This window comes from Micropterus dolomieu, linkage group LG17, assembly GCF_021292245.1.
Source record: "Micropterus dolomieu isolate WLL.071019.BEF.003 ecotype Adirondacks linkage group LG17, ASM2129224v1, whole genome shotgun sequence".
Lineage (NCBI taxonomy): Eukaryota > Metazoa > Chordata > Actinopteri > Centrarchiformes > Centrarchidae > Micropterus > Micropterus dolomieu.
Window position 1 is genome coordinate 8,316,318 of NC_060166.1, and position 10,998 is coordinate 8,327,315.

Consider the following 10,998-nt stretch of genomic DNA (forward strand, 5'->3'; position numbering starts at 1 on the left):
ACTATGTCTGGACTCATCAGACCTATCTGGGCACGCACAACAAACAGTTAGTGCACAATGATTGGACTTACTATATATGCGATATGCACACCTTTTGAAATGTGAGTTGATAAGTACAGTGAGCTTATGTACATGTGTGTGTGTATTGCTTATGCACGGAAAGTGGACATATACTTAGTGAACTATTGCACATTTATACTGTCACACACACACAGTAAATGGATAAGCCCACTGTTCAAAGAAGTGATGGCATGTGGGAAGGAGCTGCTTCTGTGTCTTGTTGCATCAAGTGATTTGAAGTGTCTGTCAGAGAACAGTTCCTGAACGTGGTAGTCTGATTAGGAGGTCAATATGATGGGATGTGGAATGGAGCCCAGATTTTGTTCCAAACACAATTTATATATCTTATAATACCAAATACTATGCAAGAGGGATATTTTCACAAGCTGGTTCAGATATGTCCTTATGGACAGTATGTTGTGTTGTTCCTGCCAGTTTGCATTGCTTTCTTTAGACCGAGATGATGACATTGTTCAAGTTTGGCCATAAAGTCAATCAGAAAGACAGGCTTTACAATGTCGACATTATACTCCTTTTCTCTTCATCTCTTTAGTCTTGCATTTTATATGTGACATTTTAGTTTACAGCTGAGGATTATTTCTGTTATCTAATTTAATTAAAGGTTTGGGATCAGTCGTTTACTGACTCGTGGTGTCAGTGCCTGCCGCCAGTACCAGAACAAGGCTTTCCTGAAAGCATAATTGTCTGCCTTATTTAGAGTTGAATGTGCTCCAGGTCTAAACAGTGCAATGTTTGCCAGTCTACAAATCTGTCTGCATTCTGACAGGGGGATTAGGTTGCTCAACAAAGCACACCTAATGCGGATTTGAAGTAAAAACAAAACAAAACAATGTGTTGCCATCCTGCTTGGGGAAAGAGCAGCCGGGGGGCTCAACAGCTTGCAAAGAGAAAGTGTTTTTATGTTCATGGATGCAAGTTGGTTTCCCAATATTTAAGAGGCCTAATGCTGAAATATTTTACAATGAGATTATACATAGTTTAGTACACACCAAGACTTGTAGACAAATTAACCAATTCCCTAATGACTGTCCCACTCTGGAGCAGCCAAATCCTTGAGCCAGGACTTATTTCACTCAGTGGTTTGATTCTGCAGAAGCTACCAAAACGTCCGTCTATAGCTCGTTTTCTTCTCGTTCACACGATCCAAACATACTTAAATTTGTCAAATTTTGGATTTTTCTTGGTACACTGCCTTCCAGTTTTGGTCCTTTCAGGGAATACTTTGTGCGTTCGTATTTCCTCGCTTCAACACTTGGGCATTCAAGGAGACAGCTGACCTCGCTGCATTTAACACTTGAGCCAGGATGGATGAAATCCGTCGGGTTTTAGGCACCACAGGGCGCGTCCGCTCTGACAGCCTTTCCAGCGATGCCACACAGTCAACGGCCAGCAAATTGGTTCTGCGCCACCGGCTCAACCAGCTGATGACCTGTGTGGATGACCTGGACTCCAAAACCGAGCTGCACGATAAGGTGGTAAAGACGCTGGATAACGCCTTCCTTGTCTGTGGCAAGAGAGCCAACAAGCCGAAAAAGAACAGTTTCAGGTGGAGAACAAATGTCACCTCTTGCCCTTTCTGTGTGCTGAAGCTGGGAACAGAGTTTGTGTTTTTGTACAGGAGTAATGCTCCTCCATCCCCTTTTATTCAGCTCTTTTCTCTTTTGCTTTTCGCTTTAAAGTGTTTCAGTAATGTTCTTTGGGTTCAGTGAACTGCTCTGTCACTGGCCAACAAAAGACACACTGATTCTTGCTGATTGAAACCTCCAGTAGAACGTTGTCCTTCTGAATTCCTGTCGTACATTTGACTGTCGTAGCTGAGCACAGAAAATGCAACATTATGGATGTTGTGAGTTTGGGGGGAAAGGATGGCAGCCCTCATTATGTGTTAATTGTGGCAGCCTGACCTGCTTCTGGTAGAAGCACAGTGCTTTTACTTTAACAGCTTTTATGCTCGGTGGATGTGCTCATGTTTGGTTTTTGCCACACTGAATGAAACTCAAACTATAGTTCTGTTGTATTCTGTGGTGACTTTCAGTCGTAAGGTGGTAACTGTATATTTTAAAGGTATATTGTTGTACCTTTTATAGCTTATTCAGTTGTAAACATTCCCATTTATTAATGATGGATTATGTCTATCTCTAGACGCAAGTGCTGCACACATGATGATTTCTCTGTCTTCCCGCAGGCTGCACATGGTGACGTGGAACGTGGCCACAGCTGATCCTCCTGATGACTTGACCTCACTTCTCCATCTGAACTCCCCAAAGAGTCCAGACCTCTACGTCATCGGGTAGGTGGCCTCAGCCATTTTCTTATATAACTGGATGTGGGCCAGAGTGCCCGACAATTAAGGCCGTGTGTGTTTGTGCTTTAGTTTGCAGGAGGTGTACTCAAAGCCTCTGAGATTCGTGTCAGACATTGTATTCAATGACCCATGGAGTCATCTGTTTATGTCCACCTTGGCACCACGGAAATACGTTAAGGTACAGGAGTGTTTTTTCTCATAAGAATGTGAGAGCCCTTGGTGGCTGTTAGAGTATTATGTTGTGCTGTTATTACTTTGTGTGTGTGTGTTTCAGGTGTCATCCATTAGAATGCAGGGTCTGCTGCTGCTCTTTTTCTCAAAACTGGAGCACGTCCCCTTCATCAGAGACATCCAGGCCACATACACGCGCACAGGCATTTTCGGTTACTGGGTAAGATATACACACACATTAAAAGAGTACTCTGCTGACTTATCATTGCACTTCTACAACATTGTCAGACTCACGGTGGACAGAAAATCAGCACATCGGTGCAGCAGAGCCAGAGATATCGTCTTTTTATTTTCACGCGTGCTCCTTCTTTGACAAATACTGGGGCCTACATTACCCACAATGCAACTCCACCTCCCCCCTCGGTCAAGCCTCTAGCCTCTATCAGAGAGGAGGAGCGGGCTACAGAGGTCTGGTAAACTCACTTCTTTCTACCTCCACACCCCAGATTGTTTTGTTATCTTCAGCCCCAGCTGACACTGAGTCAAGTGGCATCACTTGAGGACATTTATCAGACTACACACAGCTCCCTCTTTTATGAAAGGCTTTCTACAACTACAACTTAGATGTGTAAAATTGGCGCATTTCCCTTTTCCATAAGGGATGGAATAAAATGTGTTTCGAATGTGTTGCACTAGGTGTGTCACATTTGTGAACTGAACCACAGAAGCAGAAGTAAATGTTAGACATCCCCTCCCCCCGTCTAAAAGCTTTGGTTCGTCTCTCGCATAGTTTAAAATCTAAATCAATACTGCACAGTAGTTTAACAGAACTTTTGTTTCTCTTCCTGTTTGTCTCTCAGGGTAACAAAGGAGGCGTGTCTGTCCGTCTCTCTTTCTATGGCCACACGCTCTGTTTCCTCAACTGTCACCTGGCTGCTCATATGAAATTCGCCACAGAGAGAGTGGATGAGTTTGAGTACATCATGGACACGCAGACCTTTGACTGTAAAAAGGCTCAGAGAATTGTTGATCACAGGTGAGTAGATGCCCAGAATACAAACTGCAGTTTACCCAATTAAACACATAACAGATCTTAGAGGTGATCTCGAAGCTTCATTCATCTCATTGTATCTGCACCAGGTCAGTTTTTTTTCTGCTAGTATAAAACCTGTACTGTCACACATTCATCTTCTTCTTTCCTTTCAAATTCTTCAATATTTCTTTTTCCATCAAACGCTTTCTCTTGCTGTCCGTCCTCACTCCTCTGTACCTCTCTCGGGTCCAGGCTGGTGTTCTGGTTTGGAGATCTCAACTTCCGAATTCAGGACCACGGCATGCACTTTGTCCGCTCCTGTATCAACAATCAAAACTACCACCTGCTGTGGAGCAAAGACCAGGTTTGACACCTGCAGAGTCATTCATCTGTTTACAGCATAGTTGACTTTAGGATGTAATGAAATGTGCGTGTTGCCGTTCTCAGTTGACCATGATGAAGAAGAAAGAACAGATGCTCCAGGATTTTGAGGAAGGACCTCTGGACTTTCAACCCACATACAAGTTTGACTTAAACTCTGATACTTATGACAGCAGGTAACCGTTTCCAAGTAACATACATCATAATCAATCCTAAATAATCATACTTTTTAAATCACTTTTTATTTTCAGTATTTACCTCTTCAAATATTCATTTGTATATATTTTATCTACACCTCTTCACAACTTCACAGGTTCTACAGGACATGGTTTGGCTTTAAGTAAGGGTTCAAAACACATTTGTGTCCACATCTCCCTTAATATCATGTCACCCCTTTTTTTTAATGCGCCTAACTGCACTTCAGTATGTGCACACTTGCTACTTTTAACCAAGATGCTAAAAGTAGTGTTCTCTGTGTTAAAGTAACTTAGTTTTAATAACCTTTCAAAGGGTTACAGAAGATTATCTTCATCTGTAACATACTGCACATTAAACAAATAGCAGGTGAAACTAACAGTCTTTTCAAGACTAGTGTCAGATTGGCTCTTCAAGGAAAAGACTGAAATGCTTGTTTTTTTTTTTTTTTACAGATGTCTGAGCTCACAGGTCTGTTGTTTGAGGAGGCACTATTGCTGCTGTTAAAGTTACCTTGTGGAGTTTTTGACCACTAGTCGCACTATGGACCAATGATTTTCTTCTTCTTCTGACAGTTGGTGGATATAATGCAATGGAAACAGTGCAGATTTTTTAAATAGTCAACACATTTGCTATGGATGCATAAAACTGGGTTTTATGAGATGTAAATAAAACTGTTCACAGAAAACTCCACAGGGTACCTTTTTAACAGGCAAAATATGAGTAGTGTATATTAACCTGCAGTGTGTGATACCACCCTACTGCTTTCAGAGCTTCTTTGTAAAGCCAGTGTGTACATCCCTCTGGGTCCCAGAGCAGCTGCTACATAACATGCATGGCCAGAAATAGATGTTTTGGTAATACTATGACTGTGGATAATTCAATATGTGTGTGGAACTGGACATCACCCAGTTTACGACAGATACTTTATTGGTCTGTAAAAATCTGCAAGGAAGTTTCAACTTCATTTGAAGATTACATTTTGCAGTGTTTTTTGTGCTGGAGATAAATCCAAGTTTGTTTCCACCTTCAAGGGAGAGCTTGCATGACACAATGAGAGAGGCAGTCAGCATAAAAAGTTTTACATCAGTGTATTTCTCATCCAGTAAGCATCACTGTGTAAATTCAACGGTGCTTTAATTATGTCACTTTACCTGTAACCGAGATCAAAGTGTAATACACACCCGTATCTTGAATGTGAAGTATCTTAAGACACACTAGTGATCTAATTTTCAGATTATCACTCTGCAGAAGCCTTAATGTGACGAGAATCACAGATTTAGTATCTTTAGACGGATCTCAAACATTAGCATGAAATGTATTCATCTGTTTAATTCCAATAGCAGCTTTTGCGAACAAACAGTTACCTGTTGTGCTGGATGCATAAACACAGGTGCGCTAAGGCACCCACATCTTTTGACACATTGTCTGATATAGTACTATAAGGTAAAAATTTGATAAATCTTTCAGTTTTTGGTCCGTTTATATGGTCAGCTGGTAACCTGGTTCCAGACCTCTGAATCGCTGCCCACATCTCCAGCTTTTTCAGTGATTCAAATAGGTCTGATGTTGATCATTGAAACTTAACAGCTCAACAACTGGAAGAGTTTGTTTTTTGTATATATATAAAAAAAAAACCAACTGCTACTGCACCTTCCATGTTTACTAAAATGCAATCAGTGGGGCATACACATCATTCACTAACTACCTCTGTCAAACAAAATGGCGATTCAGTGCGATTATCAGGGTGGTATTTATGTAATGAACGACTACAGTGAAAGCTTGTGAAAGGCATGACACGTATTCTGAAAAAAACTGCAAGCTGCTTTCACATGACCCCATCCTCAGGGCCACTGTGAAATAGATACTGTACAACATTATCTACCATCACATTCTTCTGTTCTTCATCACCCCGTCATGCACCTCACAATGTCTTTGAGTCTTGCTGTAAAGAGTTGGCTGTCTCCTGACTAAAGCCCGCCTTTTTGCTCCCTGTCCGTCCAGCGGTAAGAAGCGTAAACCTGCCTGGACAGACAGGATTCTGTGGCGGCTCCGACCCAAAGCCCCGCCCCCTGACGAGCAAGATGACAACAGGGTTGGACTGGATGCTAAGATGGTCAGGCAGCTGGAAGAGGATGAGGAGTACCCTCTGAAGATCAGGCAGGAGTTGTACACCAGCAACATGGAGTACAGCATCAGTGACCACAAGCCCGTCATCGGCGTCTTCACGCTGGAGGTGACACACTGTTGCATGATCTATTTCTGTCGCACACCCTTTATCCTCTCCCTTCTGACGGTGATGCAGTTGATTGTATTACATATTAATTGTAGCATTGATCAACACATGTTTTGTTATGGGAACAAACCTGATAACAAGTATTGTGTATTCAAAGCCTGATACATCTCATTCCTCTGTCCAAACACACATCAGCGAGCCACACTGTTGCACTGGGTGACTCATTCCTTCATTACTATCAACACACACATTTTAATTTTATTTGAATCAATCCACAACAAAAACACTATCATCCTATCTAACTTTTGGTACAAACTACTGTGCTCATGTGTTTAAGGGAGTATATGGAGGTTTTTGTCTTGTTAAAAAATGAGAGTATATATTTGTGACCTATTTTTAAATGTCTTGGTAGGAATAAATGGGCTTGGAGATGAGAAGTCTTGGCACATTTCTGGTTTTGGTCTTTTTTTGGGATTTGTTTGCAGCAACAAAAGTGTAGAATGTTGCTGGACGTATCCAGTCCATAGAAAAAGATTCTGAGGCCGTGTTTTTTATTTAATTGATTATGATAATGTTCACCGGAGTAATTGCTAAGATCTGGAAACAGTCGAACAGTAAATATGCCAGGTCGATTTTATCTAATTCCAGATACAATGGCATCAGTGTTTATGTCGACCAAGAAACAACATTACTGAAATGCAAGGTTTGAGGTAATTTTTAAATAGTTGACCCTTGTGTAGTTTGTCCACCAGAGGGCACTGACAAGCTGATTTATCATCTGTAAGGTTTATAAATCTTGGTCAAAATTTAAATATAAGAATGAAATCTAAGAGATCCAGAGATAAAAACTGATGCGACTGTCTGACTTCTCCTGTTTCTTCCCCTCTCTGACTTCTTCTTTTTAGCAATGTCACCCCTTCATGTGGTTAAGCCATCATAACTGATAGAAGCTGTGGCCAAACCTGTTTAAAAACATCCAGGCTATAATAACAGGATTTATCCTTTAAATGTCTACAAAATTTTTCCTTCCAGCTGAGGAAGATGTACAATACTCCACTGGTGCGTCTGCAGGCAGAAGGCGACTGGAGCGCAGACATTGATGCTATGGTTGTCTACAGCCCTCTGCAGCCGTTCCCCTCCAGTACGTGGGACTGGATCGGACTCTATAAGGTTAGCCGCACAACAGCTGTTTCCCACTGGCAATTTAAATGTGATATTTCAGAATGACAGTCTTGAACCTGTGTACGAAATTCAGGTTGGATTCACCTGTGTGTCAGACTACATCACCTACACATGGGTCAAAGACGACGAGGTGGCCTTCAATGACGAAGTCATACAGGTAGTAACTCGTGCACTGATGAGTTAGACACATTACCTGGAGAAAAAGCCCACAGGTGCTATAACTGTACCTCTGTTTTGGTAGGTATATGTTAGTAAAGAGGAAATCCCTGTGCGGGGAGGAGAGTGTGTGCTCTGTTACTACAGTAGCACTCTGCGGTGCATCATTGGAATTAGTGAACCATTCAAGGTGAGTAATGAGCACATACTGTATACCAAGATGAATCCACTGATACACATTCATTTTCCCTTAAACCTGTTGGACAACTTGGAACTGAGTTCCTTGGCATAAGCACTAGTGTGGTCTGCTGGTCTCTCTTTTAGGTCCATGAGTCCAAGGTAGCCGTTGAGGAAGGCTTGGTGCCTGAGAAGATCAACGGACTTGACAAAACCATAGCGAGTGAAGACCCCTTGAACTGATCTATCAGGAGTCACAGATGTGGTATGATATAGAAATGTATTCGGACCTGGATTGCCTGAACAACAACAAGGCTTTTAATTACTGTGTTTCCTAACTTGTCCTCAAAGGAGCAGATTAGGAAGTGTTGCCTGTTCATGCTGTTACACACCCTCACAGACCTCTCTAATGCTACTGGTGTGGCTAAAACTTACTCACTCATCTGTGGTCAGTACACTTTTTAACTACTGGTCTTAAGTGTGTGTGTGTGTGTGTGTGTGTGAGAAACTCATATTTAAATTGGCCTTAGATTGAACAAAGAAGTGCCAGCTTTGTGTCCTAAAGCCTAATAAAAACAAACACTGTACTGTGTATAAGATAGCTTTATTAAATATGATGAAAGGCTCTGATTGAATGAATGAGGGTTTGGTTAACAAGGACTCGGAGGTAACAGGTTAAGCGTATTGTTAAAATAGAAGGTGAGGTATGTTTTGTGTGATCAGTCCAGTTTGCGTTAATGAAAGGAAGCCCTACGTTTAAGGTTGTGTAACGGCTCAAAATATTTGTCTGAACTCCATATTTTAATGCTGAACTTGCTCTCACAGCTGGCTTGGTGAGCAGGAACACTGAACATGTAGGTTTGGCTTGTTTGGACAGGTAAAAGCAACCCAGTGAAACTTCACCTGACTGCTACAATTATGAAAAGGGAGTAACAAAATGAACAAAGCTCACTGGCCCATTTTGGTTTTCACATCAATGTGTTCCTGAGGAATAAATTATTTTGCTGTGGAAAATGAGCAAATGAATGTTCACTGCTTACTTGCAAACAGGAAGGGACTGGTTCCTTTGAAGCCAGTCTGTAGATATAAATGACTGATTTGTATGATCATGGCAAAGCCTGTATGATACTGGAGAAGGAGCTAAAACAGGAATTGCCTCATTATTTTCCACATTTCTGTCTGACTTAAAGCTTAAACGGATAAAAGTGCTTCTTGTTCAGAAGATAATCAGAGCTTCAAAACTTTAGGAGGCAATAGTCAGCCAACGTCACCTAAAACTCTGAAGTTCATAGGACCACTGAACATTAAGTGCTTCAATCCCAGCTCTCTCTCAAATAACCTCTCCTTCCCACCAGTGATCTACTAGCACTGCAATGACCAGAACATTTGTATTACGCAGTTTTAGGAGAAATGTTATGAACATTTTCTGCTTTATTTTGCTGACTGTTTTTTTTGTTTGTTTTTTTTCAGTAATTTGAGTTGTAATTCAGTAGTACTGTGTGCCTGATGGGCCTACAGACATTTTCTTTAATACAGAAATAAAGAGAAATTCAAATTTATAGAGGTGAACTATTCCTTTCAATAAGAGAAGATGATCTGACTCTGTCCTCCCTTTCCAATTTCTTAGTTTTAAAAACAGTATGTTGTATTGGATAAAGAGCTGTTTATTTAGAAATATGCAGAGAATTATTAGTCCTACAGCACTGATCTGTGTACTGTCCTGAAAGCATTGAACTGTAGTATGTAAGCTGAATTTATGTTATTTAAAATATTTATAGAGCACACAGCATATCTCACCTTAGTGTTGTGAATGAGCCGCTATAGGAAGTGATTTAGCAGTTTTGATTAAATTAGCCCACCAGCACCTTGCAGTTTTCTATTTTATTTTTTGGAATATGAATTATTCCTTTTTCAGACTGATTGTGGTATCACAGCAGAGACCATACAGATATGTTGCACTGTTTAATGTGAATGTTTATAATATGAATATTTATAGGAAATAAGGTTATTATTAAGAGAAAATGTAAATGTTTTGCTTTTAGAAAACAGTATGTCTTCAGCAAGTGCCTTTGAAACGATTCTTGCTTTACATTGAGTGTACTGTACTATGCTGCTCAATTTTGATACAATATATATTATTGATATTCATCATTAGTTATCATAACATGGCATCGCCACTCATGCACTTGATATAAGATATTGCTGGCCGAAACGTGAAGAGCCTCTGTACTGATTTGTGGTGTTATTGGCTGGCTGGAATCAGTTACATCAGCCAATTGATGTCACAAGTGGCTTATTTTATCAAATAGAAATGTTGTAATGTACTGTAACAATACATTTATAGCTTTGCAAATGCAACTATTAAATCTCTAAAGCCTCACTGCATTCTTTGCGTGGTTTATTGATTAAGCCTTAGTGATCTATTCCGTTCTGTTTTTATTATTAGTCATTAGGAGCAGAATTGCGGGCAGCTTGTTCGTGTCCAGTGATAACGTTAGATCTTTTTCATCCTCAGGTTCAATCAAAAGTAGCTTCTAGCCAATGACCTACACTTGAATATCATCAACAGTCAAGCATAAACATAGTGATTATGGGCGATGCAGAGAAACTGGCCGTTTCCGCTGTGACCAACAATGACCTGCGTCGTCCGTTGCCACGGCGACCATTTGTTTAGTTACAGTTTAGCTGGAGCGAGAGTCAGACACGTAAAAACAGAGACGTCTCGGTGTTTTTCAGCCGCACGGAACAAGGTATGTATTGCGGCGTATACCACTAAAACAAACAAACCAGACCCACCAAAACAACTAAAACGCCGCAGCAGGCTGAAACATGAGCATTTACACTGAAGACGCGTCACACTGAACCATTGTACATATTGAGTCTCTTTATTACGCTATTTCACATACATAAACAATCAGTGGGTGTCTAGTAAAATCTGTATGGTCTCCATTGTCCTCTGGTTTTGAAATGTTTTCAGCCTCTGTCACCATGTTCTTCCTACCTGCCTGTAACTTACTCTCAGTGACAGACCACCAGTGGAGAACCATGTCTGTCCCGGACCGCACTCATGGTGGTAGACCC

The 10,998-nt window shown here is 40.9% G+C and overlaps 1 protein-coding gene across 2 annotated transcripts in view; it reads left to right on the forward strand.

The window, feature by feature from the left end:
- Nucleotides 1–10,297, forward strand: part of inpp5ka (inositol polyphosphate-5-phosphatase Ka) — a 12,734-nt gene extending 2,437 nt beyond the window's left edge. For both annotated transcript variants that reach the window (XM_046073270.1, XM_046073271.1), the window contains exons 3-13: nt 2,267–2,371; nt 2,456–2,564; nt 2,661–2,777; nt 3,418–3,593; nt 3,843–3,954; nt 4,038–4,147; nt 6,171–6,402; nt 7,435–7,572; nt 7,658–7,741; nt 7,826–7,930; nt 8,065–10,297. In XM_046073270.1, coding sequence (XP_045929226.1) covers nt 2,267–2,371; nt 2,456–2,564; nt 2,661–2,777; nt 3,418–3,593; nt 3,843–3,954; nt 4,038–4,147; nt 6,171–6,402; nt 7,435–7,572; nt 7,658–7,741; nt 7,826–7,930; nt 8,065–8,160 — 1,384 coding nt within the window. In that variant the 3' untranslated portion in view covers nt 8,161–10,297. The remainder of the gene's footprint in view (nt 1–2,266; nt 2,372–2,455; nt 2,565–2,660; nt 2,778–3,417; nt 3,594–3,842; nt 3,955–4,037; nt 4,148–6,170; nt 6,403–7,434; nt 7,573–7,657; nt 7,742–7,825; nt 7,931–8,064) is intronic.
- The last annotated feature ends 701 nt before the right edge of the window (nt 10,298–10,998 follow it).